The sequence below is a fragment of the Protopterus annectens genome, chromosome 13.part0 (assembly GCF_019279795.1).
Source record: "Protopterus annectens isolate FY-2018-M chromosome 13.part0, PAN1.0, whole genome shotgun sequence".
In the NCBI taxonomy this organism is placed as follows: domain Eukaryota; kingdom Metazoa; phylum Chordata; order Ceratodontiformes; family Protopteridae; genus Protopterus; species Protopterus annectens.
The window spans coordinates 565,136,994-565,164,371 of NC_056747.1; the positions used below are offsets into that span (position 1 = coordinate 565,136,994).

Genomic DNA, 27,378 nt, shown 5'->3' on the forward strand with positions numbered 1-27,378 from the left:
GGGACTCTGTCCCATCAGTGAGGAATGGAAGAAGATTAATAACTTCAGATAAAGAAGTTCTGCCTTACCATAACATTCCATCTGAGTTGTTGATCTTCTTCCATTCATCACATTCTCCCACCTTCCCCTGCCAAAGGCTCCTGGCGGATCTTTGGGTCATTTTGGTGTGTTGGGGTGTTTGCGCAGAGTTGGCCTCTGCCTTTGTTTCTGTTTCTTATATATGTTTCAACCATATGTCCTGCAAACTCGATCTGAGGTATGGGACGAAGGGCATTGTGGGTAGTAGCGTGGCTCGAGAGTTTGGTGTACGCTAGCTTGGTATTTGGCCGACTCGGTTCCGAGGGTTCGGAACCGTACCCATCAGTGATGAATGGAAGATCAACAACTCGGATGGAATGGTATGGTAAGACATAACTTCTTTTTTTTCGAAGAGTTTATTGTGCATTTGAATGTTATTACAACTATATGGTGTGTGTGCATGTTTGTGCACAATTACAAGGGTCAAGTTTCCATTGTGTTGTACTATACTCTGTGGTCATGGCGGAAGGATTTCGCAGACCCACATCACTTGTGTTTGGTAACAGTGTTGAAAAAAAATTGGAGAGTGTTTGAGCAGGAATACAATATTTTCATACAGGTTGCTTTTTCTGATAGACGCACTTACAAAGGCATTTATTCTGCTTAATTTAGTTGATTCAGAAGCCGTTGAAAGAGAGTGTTCATTTGTGTATGCACCTGCTGGGGGCCTACTTTTAAAACCTGAATTGCCATAATACCGTACCTGAAAATATCGAGATGGAAATACCGAAATCACAAAATCCTGAAAGTTAACACCGAATCCCAAAATGTCAAAACTTACAAACAACCTACAATTTTCCATTCAGCAATTTTGCAGGGGGGCTATGCTACACCCCAACTCTGAAATTGCACTATGTTGAATAAAAGAGAACAGTGTAGCAATTGCTACACAAGATACCAGTATTCTTTAATACCTGCTTCCTACAGCAAGACATACCCTGCAATCATAGCAACTTCTTTTTTTGATTTACTACTTCAGACTAAAATGAACTTACCCACAGATAACACAGCCATGGCACATTAAACTTGCCATAGTGCAATATGGAAGTACTACATAACCTTAAAGGGAAACTGCACCAGCAAACCACTTCACGTATATGTAGATACTTAGACATTTCAGCAAATTACAACAAATTCTGTCACAAAGACTACGATATTACTATACCCTTAGTTTACATAGCAAACAGCTCTAACTTTCGATATTCCAGCATTCACTGTTAACTTTCAGGATTTTGTGATTTCGGTATTTCCATCTCGATATTTTCAGGTTTGGTATTATGGCAATTCGGGTTTTAAAAGTAGACCCACCTACTGTGCTTGCAGGGGAGGGGGAAGACAGCTATATTATGGTACCGGCTGAAACGCAGGAACACCCTGAGTGCTTAAAACATAAATTCAGAGAAATGTGTAACCCCCCAAACAAATGTTACAGTGGAAAGGCACTTATTTTACACAAGGGATCAAAAGCCTGGTGAAACTTTTGCTGCATGTATAACCAACTTGAGAAATAAGGCTAAAATGTGCAGATTTGGTTATTTGAGAGATGAGTTGATTAAAGGACAGGTTTGTGTATGGTATTAATAATGACACAGTGAGAGAGATTTTGCTTCAAGACCATAATTTAATGTTAAACAAGGCTATTGAAATTTGCCAGATATACAAGTTTACAGAAAGGCACACAAGAGTGCTTACAAATGAGAAAGCAAGCTTTCCAGTACCTTCCAGAGCTAATGTAGATAGTATGCAACACTTGGTTAAAAGATACAAGCCTAAGGGCATGGCAACTCCAGTAAAACCTAGAGCAGCTTCAGTATGACCTAGGGTGCATGCAGCAAAGCACAGGAGTGACCCAGCAAAACCTGTAACTAGCCTCATAGTTGGCTGTCATCATTGTGGTGGTAACCATGAGCCCAAACGAGAAAAGTGCTTAGATTTTGGTGAGCAGTGCCATTGTTCCAATAAGGGGAATCATTTCAAACGATTTTGTAAATCAAACAAGGCACATTCTTTTATTAAAAGAGCCAAGTTGATTAATTAGAAAGCTGCAACCCTAATTTTTATGTTGATGTGTGCCTGTGCTTGGTGAAACAGTCAGTGCAGTAGATTTATAGGCAAAGAATGAAATCTTTTGTACTTTTTGTATTAATGGGAGTCCTGTAGAGCTCAAAGTAGATACTGGTTCAAAGTACAATGTTATGTCAGTAGAAATGTTTGCTAGAGTTAGAGCTGCAGAACAGCTTGATTTGATAAAGTGTGCAAAGCTTGTTGCTTATGGTGGTGAAGAGATTCAACCCAAAGGCTCAGAAGTGCTTTTATGTTACTCTGCTGTGAACAGCTATGACTTACAGTTTTACATAGTCAAGGGAGACATGCAGTCATTATTAGGCCTCAGAGACCATTTGCAAATGGGACCGCTTTCATTTAACAAAGCGGTTCACCATGTAAGCTTGAATGAAAACAGCTCAAATTTTGCCCAAACTATATTTAATGAGTATGCCGATATTTTTGAAGACAAACTAGGCAAACTCCCAGTTGTGTATTCCATGAAGTTAGACCCAGAGTTCAGCCCAGTTATTAGACCAGCACAGAAAGTTCCAGTAACTGTGCAGAACAGAGTCATAGCTGAGCTAGACAAAATAGTGCAACTAGGTGTAATTTGCCCAATAGAAGAACCAGCTGAATGGGTATCTTCCATGGTATTAGCTCATAAGAAAAGCTCAGATGATATCAGAATATGTATTGATCCAAGATATTTGAACAAAGCACTGAAAAGACCTCATCATCCAATGCGTACAGTCGAGGAAGTTGCTGCCCTCATGCCAAATACCACTGTTTTTCTGTCTTAGATGCAGAGAGTTCATTTTGGCAAACTTTACTTGACCGAAAATCTTCATTGCTAACCACATTCGGTACACATTTCTGAGAATGACATTTGGAATAAATGGAGTGAAGTCTTTCAACGTGTGATGGAACAAATTTTTTCTGGCTATCAATGTAGTATTATAGTAGTTGATATCCTTGTAGGAGGCAATGGCGAAGTCAAACATGATAGAAACCTCAAGAAAGTTCGGGAAGGAGCATGTGAAGTGAATCTTAAGCCGAATCCTCAGAAGTGAAAATTCAGGCTATGAGAAGTTACTTATGTTGGTCATTTGTTTACCAGTTCATGTTTATGACCAGATCCTTCCAAGCAAACAGCTATTCTTGAGATGCCAGCTCCAGACAGTGTCCAAGCCTTACAACGTTTTATTGGTATGTTCAACTATTTAGGCAAGTTCATTCCAGATTTATGCCAACTTTCAGCACTGCTAAGAGAGCTGACTTGCAAAGATGTAACGTGGTCCTGGTCAGAACAACACCAAAGAGTATTTGATGTCCTGAAACAGAAAATTGCCAGTCCACCCACTGTATGCTACTATGATGTTCACAAACCAGTTACTATTTCCTATGAAGCTTCCATGTTTAGTGTAGGTGCAGTCATTCTTCAAGAGGGTAGACCAGTAGCCTGTGCATCAAGAACTCTTACCCAAACTGAGATGCAGTATGCCCAGATTGAGAAAGAACTCTTGGCAGTTGTGTTTGCATGTTTGAAGTTCCGTGATTATATTTATGGTTGACCTATCCAGATCAAAATTGACCACCAACCTCTCTAGTCACTATTTTGAGAAAGCCAATGTACCTAGCTCCTGCGAGATTGTAATGCATGATGCTCAATTTGCAAAAGTACAATTTTAATCTTGTTTACACAAAAGACAAACTACTTTATCTTGCTGATACCTTATCACAGAACAGCATGACAATGAGCAACTTGATTTTTAAGTCATGGAAATGAAACATTTTTCTTCCACACATCTTGATGAGCTTAGAACTCACACAGCTTCAGATCCAATTCTCCAAAAGCTCAACCACTTTGTCAGTCAAGGATGGCCTTCAAAGCAATCTTGTTTACCAGTAGATATGCAGCACTATTGTCCTTACAGAGGTGAGATTTTGAGGTCTATATTAGATACTTGAAGAGGCATTTCATCGAACACCTCTTCATCGACCCGTACCACGAAAATACAAAATGACGAACTTGCATATAAGCGATTTCTTTCTCTGGGAAAGAAATCGCTTACCCTAAACAAAAAACACATCACTACAAACAATACAAACTGGGGGCTTCACCCCCCCACACCCCAATGTGTGTGTGGGGGGGCTGTGTCCCCCACACCCTTTAAATAAATATAGCAACTCCGAGATTGCACTACAGTGGGGAAAACGGCAAAGTAACAGAGGTGGCCAAGCGATTTTTTTCCCAGGCAAAGAAATCGCTTATAGGACTGTTTGCTGTGTTGTGTTTTCGTTATTTAACAGTCGATAAAGAGGTGTTCGATGAAACACCTCTTTGAGTATATAATAGGAACCTGAGATTTTGTCAGACAATAGTATCATCATGAAAGGTCCAAAAGTGATTGATCCAAAATTCTTACAGCAAGAGTACATTAAGATCTTGCATAGTGGCCACCCAGGAACTGATTCTACCAAAAGAAGGGCAAGAGGACTAGTATTTTGGCCTTCTATGTCAAAAGATATTGAGAATGTGCTTTCATCTTGTTCTGTATGTAATAGTGCAAAACCGCATCAACAAAAAGAACCACTTTAGTTAAACCAGATTCCTGAACTACCTTGTTGACAGTAGCCACAGATCTCTTCAAGTGGAATGGTCAACATTACTTGGTGTTAGTTCTTTGTTACTCAGATTGGTTCAAGTTTGACCTACTTAACCTAACGTCCACTACTGTCATTACTAAGTTGAAGAGACATTTTTCTGTCCATGGTAGTCCACACAGTCATTTCTGACAATGGTGCACAATCTACAAGTCAACAGTTAAAACAATCTGCTGAATCATGGGACTTTTTTCATATTATGAGTAGTCCTGAACACCCACAGTCAAACAGCTTGGCTGAACATGCAGTTCAAAGTGCAAAACAACTGTTTGAGAAATCTAGATGTGACAATACCAATGTTTTTTTAAACTTGCTTAATCTCAGAAACATTTCCTTGTGATGATCATTTTGGTTCACCTGCCCAGAGACTTCTGTCGAGACAAACCAGTACCACATTACCAATCAGTAGCAGTCTGTTGGTTCCATGTGCTAAAAACAACAAAGCAGTGAAAGCCCAACTGTTGAAAAAATGTTTGTCCCAAAAGTCCTACTTTGATAAGACCAGCAAACTGTTCAGTTCATTAAAAGAAGGGGTGATAGTGAGGGCGCAGACGTCAAAAGGTTTGGATTGCATCGGACTTGTGAAAAGTTTGGGTCAAGACCAGAGATCATACATCCTGGAATCAGAAGAAATGGAATTTAGGTGGAATCTGAAGGATTTATTACCAGTGCCGAGCCAATGTTACAGCATCTTGCCTGTAGTAAAGACTTTAAGCAGAGTGACTTGTCCAATGTTCCTGTTCCTGAAGACATTCTGTAAACAATCCCTGTTCCAGAGAATATCCCCGAGAGTCCTGAAGCAGAACATTCCCCAGAGAGTGTCCCTGTTGCTAAACCCAGTCCTAACTTACATTACAAGATCAGGTCACATTTCCAGACCTAGTTCCAGATAGACGGCAACCTGGACATGACTGTTTTCTTTATTATTGTCTATATAATTGCATGCCAATTCAAATGTTATTGCTTATGTGAGACAGCTCAGTAAAGAGGGAGGATGTAGATCAATGTCTGTGATATTCCTTTAAGAAGCATTCCAGTCAGTGGGCAGCTGCATTTAAGTACTGAGCATGTGCAGGCAAGAGTGCCATTTTGAGTGATGAGCCAGAGTGAAAGCATGCAAGTGTGTAGTAGTCAGTCAGTTTGTTTGTTTAAGTTTAATGTTCCTGCTATCCATCCTGATGTGTTTGTATGTAATAAACTACTTAAACACCCAGGCCTCTTCGTCTTATTCAGATGTACAAGATGAGCGACAAAGCAGGTCTGTGTAGGCTGTATTGGTTAAAATCTTGTAACTGTAAGCAGGCAAACTGAGGTACTGTGAGGATTTGAGGGAATTATAGGTGGGGTAGGTGTCAGTGCCATGGATCCAAGCTTCTGAATAGAGCACCAAAGTTGGATTTGGTCGGATCTGATAACCCAAACATTGAACCAGACAAAAACAAGACAACATGGATCTAGAGTTATGCAAGTACATAACTTTTGCTTCCCTGTCTGGAAGGCCTGAGCAACCAGTTTATTCCCCCAAGCAGTCGACAGTAGGGTGGTAGGGAGCAGACAAAACTGCTGGACCTAGTAAACTGTCTTCCCCTCCCCTCGGAGCTCCTGATCCCCACTGTGTCTTACTCTGTTGTCACTAGCTTTAGTATATGTGTGCCTACATGCAGATTTCCTACCACTAAGCTAATGCTCTGCAGTTGCTTCACCCAGTACTCCACCTAGGTGTTATAATGTGGTGATCTGAAACTACCTCCCTTCCCACAGGATTGGTGAGCTGTCAGCAGCTTCTCATTCTCATGCTCCCAGCTCTACTCCCTACAGTACCCGTGTTGGATTCTCTGGGTCACAGTTTGGGGCTTCTTCCCTCTGCACAGTGGGTCGGAGTATTATGAATTTGGTTTTGATAGTTTTTGTATGTTTTACTCTCAAGAGAACTAAAAGCTTTACTTTTATTTTCATTTGATGTTTTGCAGATATTTCAGTTGTAAATTTCAAAATCTATTCTCACCCAAAGCCGTGGTGGTGCAGCGGTAGCGTTTTTGCCTCACAGCAAGAGGTTCTCCCGTTCTATTTTTGGCTGGAGCGCCTTCCATGTGGAGTCTGCATGTCCTCCCTGTGGTCGAGTGGCGTTCAAAAGACATGCGTGAATGGGCGTGCCTTCGTTGCAGGTTGGGTGTTGGGCTGGCACCTCGGCACCATAAAAATCAACTGCCAATCATTTGCGGACCGGAGTTCCGCTGTGACGACCCCTAGCCAGGAAAAAACAAAAGAAAAACAACATTCTCGCCCGATTTTTGAACATAACTTCAAATTATAGTAGCTCTCTACTGCTTTGAGATATTTCTGTGAAAATTTAAGTATAAGAGCTCAGAGGAATCAGCCTTGTTTTGTGTACTGAGTGACTTAATAGTAGTTAAGAAAAGCATACATAATCTCTGATATGTGCATTCCTGTCAGAATAGGCAAAATGTGCATTTTTGTTATAAGAAGTAAGACAAAATATACTTTTTCCAGAGAGATGAGCATCTTTTATATTTTTATAACAACACATTTGTGAGTTTAGAGTTGGCATAACAGTTAAGGTGGTAACATCACAGACACAAGGTACAGGGTTTGATTCTCATCTTGGTTACAGATAGGCTAGGCACACAGTAGTCTTCAGACTGACTAGTATTTACCTATGAACTCTTGTATATACTGAACGTGTCCACTTGAAAAAAATGAGAAATACACAGTTGTTGCAACTGAAATGGCTTAAAAATAATAAACGTATCTGAACAGCTAAAAGACAACTGGCTTCTACTTAATGGTCTAAGACCTTTAAATATGAAATCATTTGAAATATTACAGCAGATTTCTTAGAATAACATGTCATAACCCTCCCACTAGGAATCACCCATGTGGTGAGCAGGTCTCTCCTCCTTCCCCCTGGAAGGAGAGGTTGACAGTGGTTGTCCACTCTCTACCTCCTCATCATCTCCTTCAGGCACCTGATCTGGTTATTCAAACTCTGGTTGCTTGTGACATATTCAGGGCTTTATTCCACTATTCCTTGGAGCTGGCTAACAGTGGTTATGTTTTTGTTGTGCAAGTGTAGTTCTAGCTCATGGCAACATTACCATATTGACTAGTAGGTGGACATTGGTATTCGGGAGGGAGGGGGAGAAAGAGCATAACCCTTCCTTTTAAAAGTGTGTGTGTGTGTGTGTGTGTGTGTGTGTGTGTGTGTGTGTGTGTGTGTGTGTGTGTGTGTGTGTGTGAGAGTGTGTGTGTGTGTGAGTGTGTGTGTATAAAATCATGGCTAATTGGAAGTCACAGGGTTTAGTCAGATTTGGGTGAAATTCTTGGGAGTCAGTGCCGTACAGTGATTTGGCTCTGGCATGTGGTCTGTGTGTGTACTCCTGCAGCAGCAGTGCACATTTACCATGTACTTTTAAGGTCAGTAACTCCTCTTTTATTATTTGGGAACAGCAGTTTGGATTTAAAACCCCATATAAATTGCAAGCAGTAATGTGGATTGTGAGACCATAGCTCCTGGCAGTCATATGTTTATGTAAACTGGTGGCAGCAGGTGGGTGGGATTATTCTTTTGTTTGTCAGTTTCTACCATTTAGAAATTGCTGTTGTGACATAATCACTTTATTTGGTCTGGATGGAGACCTGAATGCTGGAGAATAAATAACTTATGAAACTATCCAGTGGGCAGCCCAGAGACACAAAAGCTATCCACTGTCTGCAACAGGTATTTAAATTTTATATGCCTGTTGCAGGAATCCGGCAAGCTGTAGGACCAGTCTGAACGTCATACTTATCATTATCTGTTTTTGAGCCTCCTACATGAAGTGCAAGTTCTTCTTGAAAGGTCATGGCCTCTGCATTTGTTAACCACATCTCAGCATGACACACATGGAGGGGTATATATGCTTGCGATAGTAATCAGTGTTAGACTCTGAAGTGTCCTCTAATTACCACATACTTCCTTTCCTATGATTAGTCTTGTTGTTAAGTCTGTTATTTGGTCTGGCCATGTGCCCTCTACCCTGATTTAACTCATAGCAGGAAAGTAATCCATTATTGTAGTCAAGCTTCAACAGCTTGACATGCTTAAACTCTTTGAACTGCATCTCCTGGAGACAGATTACCTTGGAGCACTATGCAGTTATGTAGGAAATGCTGTAGCTCTTTTAACCAGGGCTGTCAAGACTATAATCTAGGAATGTATACCAAGTCCCACACATTCAGGTAACATATGTCTACTCAGAGGTGCTGTATAGGACACTGTCTTTTTGGGAGAACCCTGTCTCCCTGTGCCACACCTAGCTCATGTGTCTGATCTTTGCCCCTCCAGACCAGTTTCTCTAGTGATTTGTAACAAATGTAGTACTCTTTCTTAAGCTGTTTATAAATAGTTCCTTTTAAAGCAATCACTATGTGTTTGTACATTAAACTTCATTATATCAGTCTTGACAGATGCTGTGATGATAGCATAAATATATAGAGCTTGGTTTAATGGCACATGCCTGTAAACATTAATAAAAGCCAAAACATCAAAATAAACTGAATATTCTGACTTCATTTTTAAGATGAGATTTAGAACAAGCAGAATTCTTCGGAAAGTGTCAACATTTCACTCTGTGACCATTTTTATGCTTGAAAACTTGGCAAGCAAAAATAATTTAAACTTTGTGTCAGCTTCGAAACAAAAAATAAACAAAAATCTAATATTTCTAAACCCTCGGATGTAATGGGATCCTATCTCGCCTACATTCACAAATGATGGGTTCGGAGCCGATCCGTCGGCTCCGACTCAGCCACTATATACTAGAACGAAGTCTCTCATTGGCTGGGCTTCCCCTTATCCCAGAATGCACCACGCCTGCTTCCCTAGATCTCGTTTGCCGCTTTTCAAGCTGGACGTGGTCTCGACTTGGCTGGAGCTAAGTGTATTTTCTTGACTTTTTTTGGTCTTTTTGACTAGGGTTTCTGTCAGCTTTTAAACAAACAGCTGTTTTAACAGCTTTGTGAGCATTTGTGGTCAGTTTTTGTGAAAGTTAGAATTTTATAGTTTTCGCATTTCTAGTGTACTGGGCAAGGCCCATTTGTTAGAGGGCCATGTTAAGTTGTCAATCTCGCCTTCATTCTTGCTTGATGGGTTCGGAGCCGATCCCTCGGCTCCGACTCGGCACTTGCTAAGCTCGAGAGTCACTTTTACCAGCTCGAGGCAGCCCCATATCCCATGATGCAAGGCGGTAAGTACCCAGATCTCGTTTGCCGCTTCGCTTAGGAGGTCTTCTTTTTACCAGCTCCTGGTAAGTTGTTCACTTTTGTGAGATTTAAGCCCCTTTTTAGTAAAAAACTTTTCTTGTTAGTTTTTAGTTTATTTTGTACCTTTTCTGACAGAAATTCCCTGTCTCCTTTAATTTTTGTTAGTCAATCTTTTCCCTATCCCATCCCCCCCCTGTTAGGGTGTGTGTGTTGGTTTTATAGAATACCTTTTGGTATTTTATTTAAGTTAATTTTGACTGGTGTGTGTGTGTGTGTTTTTCAGCACCATGTCAAAGGAGAGGGTCTCAGGTTTTAAGAAGTGTGACTCGTGCTGTCAGAAGATGTCTCTGACAGACGGTCACACTTCTTGCCTGTATTGTCTGGGCCCTCTTCACCTGCAGGACTCCTGTGCTATTTGTCACTCCTTCAGCCAGAGAGTCCTGCAGGAGAGAGAATAAGCTGATTCTTAGGGGCCTTCTTAAGCCGGAGGGCTCTCCGGCTAAGTCGGCTCCACCAAAATCAGCAAAACCTTCCAAGGCCCAGGCTTCTGTATCTAAGCCTGCGGCCTCGGCTCCGACTCGTACTGAGTCGAGATCGGCTCCGGCTGGAGCCGATTCTGGCTTGACAAAGCCTTCGGCACCGATGGCTATCGGTGCCGAATCTGTATTGACCACTTCGATGTCGGCTCCGATCGGTTCCGACACCCATGTGGCACAGGCATCGGTGTCGGCTCCGATCGGCTCCGACACCGTTACTTTGGTGGCTGTGTCGGCTCCGGCTGGAGCCGATACATCGAGGCTTCCTGTCGGCTCTGAGAAGTCGGCTCTGACAGGATCTATAGTATCGGCTCCGATGGCTCATTCCAGGAAGAGGTCGAGGTCTCCTTCCTTGGAGCCGATACTTTCGGCTCCGGCTTCACCTCTTCTATCGGAACGGAGCCATCGGAGCCGATCTTCAAGGTCATCCAGGTTGTCAGATCATGACCTAGAGAGAGTGGTCAGTAGATTACTCAAGTCACAGGTACTGGCCCAAATGTTACACAGTCCGTCTCAACAGACGACTGTTGGTCCACACCCCGTTACAGTTCCTCCTTCAACTCTACCCCAGAGCTTGGAGTTGGAGTCTTCGGAATGGTTACTGCTACGGCTGGAGGGCGGATACCCCTTCTGTTCCTTCAGCCTCTACTCTTATCTCCTCTTGAGACCTTCCTTAGAGGGATTCGTGGTCGGGCTTCCATGGTCTCCTCCGAGGGGTGAGTGGCATCGGACCCTTGTCCGAACCCGCTCTTCCCCTTGGAGCCTCGGCCTTGGTGAGCTCGGCTCCGACATCTGCCTCGGAGACTTCCCTTCGGTGGTCCCTGGAGTTCCTAGCTCTTGGAGCGGGTTCTCTCGGACCTGCCTGGGAGGGAGCATTCGAGGTGATGAAGAGTGTACTGGCCACTGGTATCAGTCAGCAGTCTGTTCCCGTAGCTCCTCCCTCTATAGTACCTGTTGACATCTCTGCCACTTCTCTTGCTACAGGACCCAGAGATCCTCCGCCTCAGGTTTCCCCATTGGGAATTTCCCCTCTTCCGAGGATTCGCCTGATGTTTCGGGAGATCCTCCTAGGAAGAGGACTTGTAAGAGGAAGCATGTAGACTCCCGAGTCTGTCACTTAGGATACTGACTTTGATGAGTCAGAGGGATCCCTAGATCCCCTCTGAGGATGTCTCCTTCTCAGATATCCTAGAACTTCTGAAACAGAGGAAACTGGCCCACCAACAATCCCTCTGAGGATGAGTCAGTATACCTAGAGGCGTTTGGATCTCGGCCCTCCACCTCCTGGGTGTCTCCGCCTTCGACCCCTTATGCAGGTGATTGCACGAAGGCGTGGGCAGCTCCTGACTCTGTAGAGCCAGTCCCTAGGAGGCCTTCAAAATTTATCACTGCCCGAGTGACAAACAATTCCTTACTAAAGGTGTCCCGCTGATGCCATGGTGGTGGCTGCGCCACCAAAAAGGAACTTGCAGATCCTTCCGTGCCCGTCCATCCTCCTAATAAGGACTCTAGGACCATGGATAGGTGCGGTGGCGGATGTTTTCCTCAGCGACCTTTGCTATGCGTTAAGCTGAATTACCTATGTCACTTCACCAGACTCCAGAGGGATATCCTGAAGGAGCTGGGAGAAGTAGTTCAGGATCCTACAGCTGCAGGGGCTCAAGAAAAATTGCTTCTCAGCTAGGAACCCTCAATTCCATTGCAAACTCCTCCATGCGGCTAATATCTTATGCTGCGGATGGAGCGAGTAGAGCCGCAGGCACAGGTGTGGCTCTTAGGCGCCAAGCCTGGATGCGGCTATGTGATTTTATGGATCCCTTTAAGGCGTCCTTCACAAATTCTCCCTTTGATGGGTCAGCTTTGTTTGGCCCTCAGGTGAAGGAAACCTTGACCAGGTGCGAGCAGGACGGCAAGACTCTTTCTGCTGTTGGAGTCTGTTTTTCCACCCCTTCTAGGCCTTATCCCAAAGGACAGAAGGGTGGGAAGATGTGGTTCCGTAAATCCCAAGGAGTCACGCCGGATTCACGTGGTCAGTTTACCCCTAGAGGCAGAGCGGGTAACAATAACAGACGCCGCTCTAGAGGCAGAGGGGGTCCGAAGAACCAGGGAAACAGGGAGCCTGTCTCTGACAAGCCCTTTCAGCATCCCTGAGGTGTTGCCCGGCTGTCCCTCCTTGGAGGCAGTCGGGGGAAGATTATCACTGTACCCAGAAGCCTGGCATTCCCTCACTCAAGACAGATGGGTACAGTCGATCATATCCAAGGGTTACATAATTCCTTTCGAGGAAAGTCCCTTCCCCTCAAGTTCCCTTCCAGATGTACCACCCGGTCTAAGGGAGATTGCAGAGTCAGAAATCGCAAAACTACTGCAAAAAAGAGCCATTCAGCCAGTTACAATAGACCATTCAGAGCCGGAATCTACTCAAGGTTCTTTTGGTCCCCAAAAGACGGGAGACTGGAGACCAATATTGGATCTCAGCAGACTCAACAAGTCTGTCAGGAAGACAAGATTCGAATGGTCACTCTTCAGTCAATTCTGCCCTTCTTACAGAAGGACAACTGGATGTGCTCAATAGATCTTCAGGATGCGTACTATCACATCAAAATTCACAGACGCTCCAGGAGATTTCTCCACTTTCGGCTGGGGTCCAGTCATTTCCAGTTCAGAGCCCTGCCCTTTGGTCTCACTACAGCCCCAGAGTGTTCACCAAATGCATGGCAGTGGTCACGGCTCACCTGAGACGTCAAGGATTCCAGGTGTTTCCGTATCTCGACGACTGGCTCCTGTCAGCCACCACCAGGCATCAGCTTATACAAGCCAGGGATTACACAATAGACCTTTGTTCTCATTTGGGCATCTCAATCAACTTGAAAAGTCATCCTTATCGCCCTGCCAGTCTATTACCTTCATAGGCGCAAACTTAAACACTGTTCGGATGTCAGCTACCCTTACAGAACAAAGAGTTTCAGACATTCAGACTCATGTCAGGATCATTCTGGCCAGCAAGAAAATACAGGCCAGAATGGTTCTAAAGGTATTAGGTCTCATGGCTGCGGCCATTACTCTTCTTCGCCTGGCTCGATTCTACATGCGCCTTCAGTGGATGCTGTTCACACAGTGGTCATACCAGCAACTTCAATCGTCACCAGATTCTGGTGACACAGACATGCAAAGAGCATCTTGCTTGGTGGATCACATCGTCTCAGGTTCACCAAGGCAGGTGCTTTGTACCTCCGTCCCCGATAGCCACTGTCACCACGGATGCCTCCTTGATCGGGTGGGGGGGTCATTATCAGGGCAGGATGGTTCATGGGACGTGGCAACCGTTCGAGTACCATCTGCACATAAATGTCCTGGAGATGAGAGCAGTGCTTTTAACGTTGCAAGCCCTCAACGACTTTCTTCCCGTAGGGACAATTGCAGTCCACACAGACAACATGTCTGTAGTTTGGTATATCAACAAACAGGGCGGAACCAAGTCCTACCCTTGTGTCGAGAAGTGCTCAGACTTTGGCAATGGGCGATCTCCTCTCATCGGTTTCTGGTAGCAACGCATATCCTGGGAAAACCAACATTATAGCGGACAGATTGAGCAGAGCTATCCTCATGCCTCACGAGTGGTCTCTCAAGCAATCTATAGCGGAAGAGATTTTTCTGGAATGGGGTCGTCCATGTTGCGATCTTTTTGCTACTCCCCAAACAGCAAATGTCCAGACTTCTTCAGCCTCTTCCCTCTATCAGGCCATCCCCCCAGAGACGCTCTGACCCAGGATTGGCCCCAGGGACTTCTTTATGCCTTCCCTCCATTTCCTCTGATCCCTCAGGTGATCCAGAAAGCTACCGTTTTGAGAGCCAAATTGATTCTCATTGCCCCTTACTGGCCTCGACAAGTTTGGTTCCGTTCCTCCATCATCTCCTTTTGGTGCAGCCCTGGCATCTGGACCCAGTGCCAGATCTTCTGATTCACCAATCCGGTCTCCTGCACGGTCAATCCCTTCTCTCAACCTCACAGCATGGTTGCTCCACTTCCTTCCTTAGCCAGGCTTCCTTTGATCTCTAACCCAGTTAGAGACATCATAGTAGCTTCACTAAAATCCTCTACCAGGAGGATTTACACAAGCAAATGGAAACGTTTCTCTTATTGGGCTAAGGCCCAAAATATTGATCCTTTTACTGCCCCTGTTCAGGCAGTCCTGGACTTCTTAGCAGAGATTTTTCATGCAGGCTCCTCTTCTTCCACAGTCAGAGTTCAATTGGCTGCTATTTCCAATTTTCATGTCGGGATAGCAGATCATAATATTATGTCCCATAGGCTCTGCAGGGCCTTCTTGAAAGGAATTTTCCTACTAAAACCTCCAATCAGGAATCCTCCTCCTCAGTGGGATCTAAATTTAGTGCTGACATCCTTGATTCTTCCCCTTTGAGCCAGCTGTTTCTTGTTCCCTGAAATATCTTTCTTGGAAAACGTTATTTCTAGTGGCTATTACATCTGCCAGGAGGGTGTCTGAACTTCATGCTCTTCGGTTCGACCCCCTATTTGGTTTTCACAAAGACAGAGTATCTTTGAGAACTAACCCAACCTTTTTACCTAAGGTCGCTTCAAAGAACAATTTGAATCAATCCATTGATCTCGGTATTTTTCCTAACTATTCAGATAGAGCTGAACAAAAGCTACATTATCTTGATGTCCATCGTCAACTTAGATATTATTTGGACAGAACAAAAAAATTTAGAAAATCTGATCAACTTTTGTTTCCTATGCGGATAATAAAAAGGCCTTCCTGTTTCTAAAGTGACTTTGTCCAGATGGCTTTCTTCGGTCATCTCTGAAATTTATTCGCTCAGGGGAAAACAGCTGTGCTCAAAACCTAAAGCACATTCAACTAGGAGCTTAGCTACTTCTACAGCTTTTCAAGCTAGACTTCCTTTGGACACTATTTGTGCAGTGGCCACTTGGGCTACTCCTCACACTTTTGTTTCCCATTACAAATTGGACTTGGCCTCCAGGGACAGAGCCAGTTTTGGCTCTACAGTCCTCAAGAGTTTGTTCCATTGAGCCACCCAGGATAGAGGTGCTAGGGACGCGGTCCCATCAAGCAAGAATGAAGGCGAGATTGACAGCTTAACATTAAGTTATGTACCTACCATAGCGTTCCATGTTAGTTGTCTTCTCGCCTTCTTTCTTGACCCTCCCTCCTTCCCCTGGCCTGGACAGACCTTGTATAAGAAACTATTATGCTAAAGACCATTCAGACCTGGTCCTTTTTCCATCTGTAAGTTTCTTCTTCCTTTGGGAAGTATTTTATGCTTGGTGCTATTGCCCTTTGTCAACAAACGAGATCTGGGTACTTACCGCCTTGCATCATGGGATATGGGGCTGCCTCGAGCTGGTAAAAGTGACTCTCGAGCTTAGCAAGTGCCGAGTCGGGGCCGAGGGATCGGCTCCGAACCCATCAAGCAAGAAAGAAGGCGAGAGAAGACAACTAACATGGAACGTTATGGTAGGTACATAACTTCTTATTTGCCCTTATTGTGTGGTTATTTTTCTTGTTGTGTGACTGAAATAGTTTCTTGTTTTACCTGTTGTATCGGGCTAAGCCCGTTTAAGTTAGAGGGCTTTAGCCCATATATATTAGTTTACTTCTGTGTATTCTAGCTATCTGTTACCTGCTTCTACTGTGTTCAGACTGTCTAAGGAGCAGAAATCAGGATTTAAAAAATGTGCTAAATGTAATTATAAAATGTCTATTACAGACAGCCATGCTGTCTGCGTGTACTGTTTAGGGCCTAAACATCTACAGGATACTTGCAGTGTTTGTCACGCTTTTTCTTCCAGGGTCCTTCAGGAAAGAAAAAACAAGCTGATACTTAGAGGTCTTATTAAGTCTTCATTTGAGGAAGCATTGGCTTCATCTCCAGCTTCTAAAAAGAAGAGATCGTCGGCTCCGACCAGTCCGTCAGGCCCGACACTCAAGAAGCATAGATCGTCGGCTCCGACCAGTCCGTCGGACCCGACATCTAAGAAACATGGATCGAGTTCTTCTTCTTCGGCTCCAATGGCTTCAGAGCCGATGGCTGAAGGGTCTGCCTCGGTGCTTCTTTTCTCGGCTCCATTGGTGTCGGAGCCGCAGGTTAGTGCATCGAGAGGCCAATCACCTACTTCGGCTCCTTTGGTCTCGGAGCCATTGGAGGTGTGCAGCTCAGACTCTTCCCCCTCGGCCCAGGAGCCGCCTTCGGCGCCGACACCCTTACAAACGGTTCCGGTCTCGGGTCCGATAGTGTTGGAACCCTATCGGAGCCGAGGCAGAAGTCTTCTCGGCCCCAGTCTATTTCCTCCAAATCCTCTAGGTTGTCTGATTCTGATTTGGATAGGGTTATCCAGAGGCTGTTCCAGTCCCCAGTTTTTACTAAAATGATCTCGGCTCTAGCCCACTCGGCTTCGGAGCCGATTCCCCATTCTGCGCATTTGATTCCTCCTCCGACCCCCTTGGAGCCATTGGAGTCGGTGCTGGTAGAACGCAGCGGAATCGTCCAGTTGGAGCAGGGACCCCCTCAGAGTTTCTCTGCTCCAACCTTCATTCCTACCCTGTCCTCGGTGTCAGGGTTTGGTACCGGGTCTTCCTCGGCGGGGGCCGAGGGCAACACTGTGGACCTCGCCTCTTCGATGCCCAGTCTTCCCCTCGGAGCATCAGCCGCAGGTATTCCCGGTATCGCCGTGGTCTCTCAGCAAGTGCCCTCTGCAGAGTCTGGAGGTCCTGCTTTTGAGGCCATGAGGAGTGTGCTGGCCATGACCTTGCCAGTTCAGCAGGTTTCTACCTCACCGTCCCAAGTTTTGGGTACTGGTGCCTCTGGAGACATTCTTTCCCATGACAGTGGGGCCCCGAGACGTGAGGATACCCCCTTAGAGGGTTCCATTCTTCCGGGGGGTCCTTCTGAATCTGCTTTGGATGAACTCCCAAGGAAGAAACTGTGCAAGAGGAAGCACGTTGATTCCCAAGATGAGTCCGTCACTTCAGATACTGACCTCGATGATGCGGAGGGGTCCCCAAAATCGTCCTCGGATGACGTCTCCTTCTCGGATATCCTTGAGATCTTGAGACAGAGAGGCGATTGGCAATCCAAAGCCCCTACCGCTGAGGAGTCAGTCTTCCTCAAGGCCTTCGGGGCCCAGCCCTCCTCCTCCTGGGTGTCTCCACCCTTCGACGAGTTATTAGATCTAATCTCTCGAAGGGTGTGGGAACATCCTGATACAGTGGAACCGGTGCCTGCCAGACCTAATAAGTTTCTTTCAGCCCCTCCCCAGAAGGAATTCCTCACTAAGGGTGTTGCAGTTGATGCTATGGTGGTGGCATCTGCCACTCAGCAGGACGTGGCAGAGGCTTCAACGTCTATTCATCCTCCTAATAAGGATTCTAGGAGCATGGATAGGTACGGGAAGCGTACCCTTTCTTCAGCGACCTTTACCATGCGGTCACTGAACTATCTCTGTCATTTTACAAGGCTTCAAAGGGACCTCCTCAAGGAGTTAGGAGAGTCTCTTGCGGGTAATCTTCCTGAGGCGTTAGCCCAGACCGTAGGCGCCCAGATGACTACCCTATCTTCTATTGTCAACTCGTCCATGAGGCTCATTTCCTATGCAGCCGAAGGGGCGAGTAGAGCACAGGAGTGGCTCTTAGGAGACAAGCCTGGTTATGCTTGTGTCCACTCGCGGAGGCCTTTAAGTCTTCCTTCGCCGACGCCCCCTTTGATGGGTCTTCTTTGTTTGGACCCAAGGTGAAGGACACACTTACTCGGTGCAAGCAGGAGGGCAAGACCTTGACTGCCGTTGGGGCCTGTTTTTCTGCTCCCTCTAGACCTTACCCCAAGGCCCAGAGAGGAGGGAAAATGTGGTTCAGAAAATCCCAAAAGTTCTTCTCTACTCCACCGAGTGATCCCCCCTCCAGAGGCAGGGGGGGGGGATTCAGGAAGGCGCCGCCCTAGAGGTGGCAGAGGCCCCCATAACTCTGGAGATCACGATTCCTTTCGTGGTTCCTCCTACCCTCAACATCCCTAGGATGTGGCCCAGCTGTGCTTCTCCGGAGCCAGTCGAGAGATTTTCTGAAACACCCACAGGCTTGGGAATCTATAACCAAGGATCAGTGGGTGCTTCGCATTGTAACCGGAGGCTACCTCATCCCCTTTTTCAAGCCCCCTCCTCCTACAAGGAGAATCCCGGATGTGCCACCCAGTCAACGGGATCTAGCAGCCGTAGAAGTTTCAAAGCTGCTAAGCAAAGGGGTCATCCAGTCCGTCCCCGCCGACCAGATCGGATCAGGAACTTACTCAAGATTATTTTTGGTGCCAAAAAAGACAGGGGACGTAAGGCCCATTTTGGACCTAAGCTCATAAAATCGTTTTGTGAAGAAGTCCAAGTTCCGGATGGTCACCCTTCAGTCCATTCTCCCGTTATTGGAGAAGGATGTCTGGATGTGCTCCATAGACCTCAAGGACGCTTACTATCACATTTTGATACGTCAAGAGTCCAGGAGTCATTTACGCTTCCGCCTAGGAACCAGTCATTTCCAGTTTCGTGCACTGCCCTTTGGTCTCACCACAGCCCCCAGGGTGTTTACCAAGTGTCTGGCAGTGGTGACAGCTCACCTGAGAAGTCTAGGATTCCAAGTGTTTCCCTATCTCGACGACTGGCTCCTCACTGCCACCTCCGATCATCTACTGATTTGAGCGCTGATGGCCACAGTAAGTTTGGGTCTCTCGCTGGGAATCACTTTCAGTTGGGAAAAATCTGTGCTGCGGCCATCTCAGCATATCACCTTTATAGGCGCAGAGTTAGACACAAAAAGGATGCGGGCATTTTTGCCATCAGAAAGAATTCAGGTTCTACAATCACAGATTCTAAATTTGTTACCCAAATCTCGAGTTCCTGCCAGACAGATTCTTCAGTTATTGGGCACGATGGCTGCAACTATCCTCTTAGTACCGTTAGCCAGGCTGCACATGCGGGTGCTGCAATGGCTATTATCGGTTCAATGGTCGTACCAAGAACTTCCCCTGAACCACCTGGTTCTGATTACGGACTGTTGTCGTCGGGACCTCCGTTGGTGGCTGCGTTGGTCCAAACTGGACCGGGGGCGTCCTTTCGCCCTTCAGCCCCCTGTTGCCACAGTGACCACGGACGCCTCCCAGATAGGGTGGGGTGGGTCATTATCTGGACAGGTCTGTCCAAGACACTTGGCAGGATTGCGAAGTGCACCTTCACATCAATATCCTGGAAATGAGAGCGGTGCTTCTGGTTTTGCAAGCATTTCTTCATGCTCTCCCCCAAGGTACTATTGCGATTTTATCCGACAACATGTCGGTAGTTTGGCACATAAACAAGCAGGGTGGAACCAGGTCCTACCCCCTTTGCAGAGAGGCCATGAGAGTATGGCGCTGGGCCATAGCTACTCGACGTTTCTTAGTAGCCACGCCCATTCCGGGGAAAGCCAATGTGATTGCAGACAGGCTCAGCAGGACTCTCCTGTTGCCCCACGAGTGGTCCCTCAACAACAGAGTGGCTGCGCAGATCTTCGCCAAATGGGGTCTCCCTTGTTGCGACTTGTTCGCCAGCCCCAACAGTGCGAAGTGCAGAGAGTTCTTCACTCTGACTCCCTCCCAGTGGCAGTCTCCTCCCTCCCAGGGACGCTCTAGCCCACAATTGGCCCCTGGGTCTACTTTATGCCTTCCCCCCGATCCCCCTTCTCCCGAGGGTGATTCAGAAGGCTCTTCATGTAGGGAGCCACATGATTTTGGTCGCCCCACATTGGCCCCGTCAGGTTTGGTTCCCATTCCTTCAGAAGTATGCTGTACAGGGCCCTTTGATTCTGGACCCAGTGCCGAACCTGTTGTCTCATCAGTCGGGACACTCCCATCCATCCCTTCAGTCGTTGCGACTGGCTGCTTGGTTACTCCACTTCCATCCTTAGAGATAACTCTCTTTCTCCAGAAGTGATGTACATTTTGTCCTCTTCCCACAAGCCATCCACCATTAAGCTGTATTCCAGCAAATGGAAAAGGTTTGCCTTTTGGGCCCAGCAGCGAGATTGATCCTCTTACGGCCCCAGTTCCGCAGGTCTTGGAATTTCTAGCTTCATTGTTTCAATCAGGCTCTTCAGTCTCTACAATTAAAGTTCAACTGGCGGCTATATCTAATTTTCATGTTTCCATAGAGCCTTCCTTAATGGCTAACAGACTTTGCAAGTCCTTTCTTAAGGGAGCCTGGCTCCTCAGGCCTCCTATGGCTCATCCTGTGCCCCCTTGGGACTTAAATTTGGTTCTGGCCTCCTTAACTGCCCGTCCCTTTGAGCCAGCAGCCACTTGTGATATAAATTTTCTGTCGTGGAAAACCGCCTTTCTAGTGGCAATAACTTCTGCTAAACGGGTTTCAGAGCTTCAGGCTCTCTGTTCTACTCTTCCTTATTTGATTTTTCATAAAGACAGAGTTTCCCTCAGATTGAATCCATCCTTTTTGCCTAAGGTAGCATCCCCTTTGTGCATTCAGCAATCCTTGGAGCTCCCCGTTTTCTTTCCAAAATTTTCCAATAGAGCAGAATATACCTTCCACCAGTTGGATGTTCACAGGCAACTGCGTTTTTACATAGATAGGACCAGTCAGACACGAAAATCTAACCAACTGTTTGTGTCCTTTGTGGAGAATAGGTTAGGTCTACCAGTTGCAAAAACCACCATAGCCAGATGGATTAAGGATTGCATCTCTTTCATTTATTCCCAGTCAGGCAGTGAGTTACCTTTCCCACTTAAAGCTCATTCTACCAGGGCTATGGCCACCTCTGTAGCTTTTCACTCCAAAGTTTCAATAGATGATATTTGTGCGGCTGCTACTTGGTCTTCTCCGCACACCTTCATTTCTCATTACAAGGTTGATGTGACTTCCCGAGGCAGAGCTTCATTTGGTTCCGCAGTTCTCAGGAGTGTGTTCCAATGAGCCACCCGGGATTTAGGTGCTAGGGACGCTGTCCCATCATTTATGAATGTAGGCGAGATAGGATCCCATTACATCTTTTAGTTATGTACTTACCATAACTTCAGATGTATGGGATCCATCTCGCCTACATTCATACATACCCACCCTCCTTCCCCCTACCTTTTGGATTTGGAGGAAATATTGCTCTTGCTGAGCTCTCCTCTGGAAGGGCTCTAGTTGGTTACAGTTATTGGTATGTGTTTTTCTGTACCTGTATGAATGTATGAAAGCGAACAAACAAGATCTGAGGAAGCAGGCGTGGTGCATTCTGGGATAAGGGGAAGCCCAGCCAATGAGAGACTTTGTTCTAGTATATAGTGGCCGAGTCGGAGCCGACGGATCGGCTCCGAACCCATCATTTATGAATGTAGGCGAGATGGATCCCATACATCCAAAGTTATGGTAAGTACATAACTAAAAGTTTAGCAAAAACGCATCATATGCATGTAACTGTTAACCACTTTTGCAACATTCAGTTCAAGACACAGTCGAATGGACTTCACATGATTATTAAACCTTTCTGTTACAGGTTTAAAATAATTTTCCAAGGTGAATCAAGCCACCCTTTCACATGTATAATTATGGTATCGCACTGCAGAAAAAATTGAGACAGTATCTGATGACACATACTTGACATGGTACACCACTTAAGCTCCATTTCATTATTTTATTGGTTCATGGGTTCATAGGCAAGTACTAGGCTATCTCCCCTTGTGAGCCATTTTAAGTCTGTCCAGTTTTCCTTTTTGTGGTCAAACTAATCTATCCCATTTGGTTAGAGATTATGCCCTTATACCTCCTGAATCGAGACTTGTATATTTCCCTTAATGAGAATAACTGAGATCATGCCGTAGATAATTTGCATGGACCCACGCATGGGATAAAACATTTAGGAGCTGCTTCGATTAGTAGTATAGGGGTCAGTCTTGGGGTAAAGTTTCTGTTTCCCATGCATAGATAAAAGTTGTGCTTGAATATGGACAGAGATGAACTTTATTTTATGTGGATGGGGAATCTTTCCAGTGCAGCTGTATCTCTGCAAGATATACCTGTCCCTCCAAACAATTGGGATACAGAGTATAGTAACAGGGCTTTGAGTTAGTCCAAGTAGGGCATGCTGTATAGGCTTTGTATCCTTTTAGTAAGGTATCTCTGTGGGCATTACAGTTGTTGCATGTGTCTGACAGTAACATGCCAATGGGAACTTTATATTCAGTGACTGGCCTAATGAGGGATGAGTAAAGGGGTTAGTAACATACCTAGATCTAGACACAATCCATTTGTTTGTAAGCTGTGCAATATAAAAGGGACTTTCTTACAGCAATGGACACTGTCAAAAGTTAGGTCACTGTCCACATGCGTTCTCAAATCCCGAACAGCTGGGTCAGCTCTTTGGGCATATTGTTAGTGTGGAAGTGCCTTGGGTAGGATGACTTCCCAGAGGATTCAGTAAAGCATTGTTCGGCATTTAGTTTCATTCAATGATTTTGGCACCAGTTATTTTGCATCTCTGTCAAACTTTTTTTTTTTTAAATCACACACACACAACTATAATGTTTAGAAATCCTCATTGTTTGAAATATTTGCAAATCAGTAAGACATATCAGAAGTACTCTGTCATAGCACCCTGTGCTCAGTGACACCTCACCCAGTTTTCCACAAAGTTTAATATGCTGAGGGAGTCCAGAACTGCTACAAAAGCAACACGTGTTGGTTTGGACCTGGGGTAGTGAGCTACCTGAATCAAAAACATTTATTTTTTTTTGTCTACAAAACACTGCAGTTTATATTCATTGATTAAGTCACTAGCCAGGCAGACAAACCACATACCATTGACAGCCAAATTTAAAGTTGATGTACTCCATCAGAGCAGCATCATTACACACAAGTGATGTGCCAGCCTCAGCTTGTGTTGTGTCTCCATATTAAGCAGGCAGTCACACTCAAGCTTTCTGTATAATTCATAATGAAATTGTTGGTTGTAGTTTGTTTTATGAAAATGATTTAAGATGTTTTGGAAGTATTATGTTGATTATAGATGTGCTTCTCAAAAAAGAAAACTGGATACTAGGGAGGGGATTGCTCTTACACAGCATTTGTGCCAGCATAGGAAAATATTCTTCTCATTTTAGAGTTTTTGAAAGTCACGCAAGTTGTAAGGTAACATTCTTAAATATGTTAACCAAAACCTTTAGCTGCAAAATATTTTGCATCCAGTTAAATTGCTTTGCTACTGGCTTATGCCATTTTGTTCATAATAATGTTATTTTTCTTTCTTCACAGTATTACAACAAGAGGAAGACGTACTTTGCCCATGACCCATTAGAGCAGTGCACTGTTGGTGACATTGTTCTTCTGCAAGCTCTGCCTGAAAGAAGGACTAAGCATGTACAACACAGGCTGGCTGAAATTGTTTATAAAGTTGGAAATGTTACTGACCCTGTAACAGGAAAACGTTGTGCTGGAAGTGTCTTTCTGGAGCCCTTGGATGACCACAGCACTGCATCTCTCACTGAAAAGCTACATGAACTCAGTATTGCTGCAGCACAACCTGCAGCTGAGGGCAAAAATTCGGAACTGGCATCTTCACTGAAATAATAATAATAATAGTAATAAGCAGAGACCAAAGCTGGCTTGCTTTTGATTTTTTTTTTTGGGTAGCTTAATCTTACAAGAATTTAATACTTGCTGCTACGTTTTCTTGACCATACTTTTTTTTTCTTCTTTGTGTAATGTTTGCCCTGCTTAGATGTGTTGGGTAAAATGTGGACAAACCTGCTCATACAATCACTTGTTTTATCTGCATTTTGAATTGCTTCAGTGAATTGTGTGTACAGGAAGCATTGTTCATTTCTACCTACTTATACCTGTCCAGCCATCTTTGTAAGGATTTTTTTCTGTTTTTTAAATTTACCCCATGCTGTGTACATTGAAATACTTTGAAGTACTGTGCTCTTTCCATTTTAAGTAATTATACCACCCTTTGTAGTTGAAATCATTAGTTTTTAGTCCTTAAATGCATACCCATCTTACCCGCTATTCTTACGTCTGTTGTGGATGCACTTGGGCTCTGCCTTAACTGTATATATTTTTTTTTGTTAGAAACTCCAAAGTCATATATAATGCACATGATATATTACAATGTTGATGTTATATAGTAGCAGATTTTCTTTTGTCCTTTAGCTATTGATTAATTTTGTACACTGTAACAGGCAGTATTTGTCAGTATTAAATTCAGCGGCCTCCCCATTCACACTGCACAAGTCCTTATCCTCTTGCCATCTCACACACCTGTTTTGCAGTCATTAATTTTAAAAACTAATTCTGGTGCACCACTGTGTCAGCAAGATTTTGCACAGTCATGACTATGATCTATGAACAGAATGTTTGTCTTTTCGGCTTTTCCCGGTTAGGGGTCGCCACAGCGGAACTCCAGTCCGCTAATGATTGGCGGTTGATTTTTACGGTGCTGAGTTGCCAGCCCAATGCCCAACCTTCAGCGAAGGCACGCCCATTCAGGCATGTCTTTCTGAGGCCACTCGACTGCGGGGAGGACATGCAGACTCCACACAGAAGGCACTCCAGCCGAGAATCGAACAGGAGAAACTCTTGCTGTGAGGCATCAACACTACCGCTGTAGCACCGCGACTTGATCTATGAACAGAATAGCAAAGTATTTCATGGTATTTGAACTACAATTATAATGTTCCAGAAAAATTATTCCATGCATCAAGCTGATGGTGTCATTAGATCTCTAATGATAGTTATTTATGTTGGATAACAAGTGTGAAACATGTATCTTGTACAAATACAACTGCTAGTACATGTATATGTAATACAAGCTGTCTGTATTGGCCACCTTCTGCTTTCTTTTTTAATTTTAATATTTTAGAAAGTATAGCAACGTTTTATCTTTATTCATTGTGTAATATAGAATTATTTCCTTATTTTGAATGCTTTCACTCTTTTATTATTAGTAGTCAGCTCCAATATAGCAACGAACAAAATACATTAGTTAGTGATTTGCACCTTGTAGTCTTTTGTATTTGATTTCCATGAAGCCAGGTAGAACATTAAGGCTAGTTTTTATTCTTTGCAGAAGCCCAGCTGCATGGTAAAATATAGAGGATTGTGCCACAGGTAAAAGCTGAGACCATACAGTGACTGTGATGATCACATTTGTATTCCTGTAGCCAGTTGGAATTATTCCATGTTAGTGAGAATGTCTCAGAGCTGAGCACACACACAAGGTTCATGATGACACCTGAGAGCTGGAGGATGAAAAAAGTGATTGAGCTAGGTTACCCACAGTAGACATTGCTGGATAGCTGATGAGTTTGAGTCACTGCTGGACAGCAGATATTTCTGTCTGAAGAACATTTCATAGCAGAAGTAAATTTACCTGATATCAGAGCCATAGATGGCTCATCCCTACGGCCACTGCTGATCATCTTTCACCTGAGGAGCATGAGGTTTGATGTTGCGAGATCCCAAAAACCTCAACTCAAGGAGCAAAAAAAAAAAAATCACCTGCTTGCAAAAACTGTAGCAAATTTGCTACACATAGCAAACAGTTTGGTAAAAGGTATACCACATGCAAAGTGCTGAATCACTTTCTTTCAGTCCTGACTAAATAAGCAGTATTTCTGTACTAAAAATGAATTCTGCAGATTGCACCATTTAACACTTTGGGCCTGGAAGGGCTTTCTCCTTTGCTGCACCTTAGCAATGATTCTGCCTGGTATGGTGAACTGGTTGCAGTTCATCAAGGACTTCTGTTCATGGAACTAGTTATCTGACTCACTACAGTTGGGAAGTAAAGCTAGTGCCCAGAATGATTATAGCCTCTTGGTTAAGTTGTAGTATTAAAGGCCGTAGCACATTACTTAGAAAGAATGGTTGACTCTGATAACTTTTTGTCAAAGAGAGCTTATGAAACTTTTATTCTCCTTGACTCGTGTCCACCCTTATCAGTGGACAGCATACAGTAGTATGTAGACTATTCCTAAAGTGGGCTACACACACAAGATCACTAAACATTGGCAAAGCATGTTTTTGTTCTTAATCGAGCCCATACTGCTGTTGTTTGTGAGGTATTGTGTTTATTAGGCCGTGCAAAACAGCATGTAAAGACTAGGTGTAATAACGCTCCTTGAAATGGAATTTTTTTATGTAGTTTAGTACATCTGGTAGAACACATGATAAAGGCTTCAATAATGCACAGCTCAGTATACAGTGCCTGCGACAAAATGCCATAGATAAGAATAAGGAGACCGTACCAGCTAAATGCCTATACTCCATCAATTAACTTGTGTGATAACTTTTTAATCTGATGCAAACAGCTTGTATTGTTTTTGAATGTTTTCTGATGAATACATGTTCATTCAAGCAGGTATTTTCGATCAGATGTATGTGACATGTCTAAACTTAGGCTAGTGCATACAGTATATGTTATTGAATCTATTTGACACAGACCATTAGTCCAGTTGTAGTGCCAGATTGTAGCCTCACTGATCAAAGTTTGAATGACAAGTTCAGTGGACCAGACCAGAGAGATTGGATTGAGTAGCTGATGGCTTGCTAGCCCATCTTTAGAGTGGTGCGTGGAATTCCTCACTGGAGGAATGTCCTCTGGTAGAAAGATAGAGGCTAGCACTTGTATGCACAGTGTAGTGACTGAGAATAAATGTTACCAGAGTACAAAGTGGTGCAAGTTCAAGTTAATGCAGAATGCATCTAGGAAAAATACCTGTCCCTACAAAATGGGTTTAA

At 44.4% G+C, this 27,378-nt stretch overlaps 1 protein-coding gene across 2 annotated transcripts in view; it reads left to right on the forward strand.

The window, feature by feature from the left end:
- MRPS17 (mitochondrial ribosomal protein S17) overlaps positions 1-24,601 on the forward strand; it is a 131,287-nt gene extending 106,686 nt beyond the window's left edge. For both annotated transcript variants that reach the window (XM_044054207.1, XM_044054208.1), the window contains exon 3: positions 23,890-24,601. In XM_044054207.1, the coding sequence (XP_043910142.1) occupies positions 23,890-24,204 (315 nt within the window). In that variant the 3' untranslated portion in view covers positions 24,205-24,601. The remainder of the gene's footprint in view (positions 1-23,889) is intronic.
- The last annotated feature ends 2,777 nt before the right edge of the window (positions 24,602-27,378 follow it).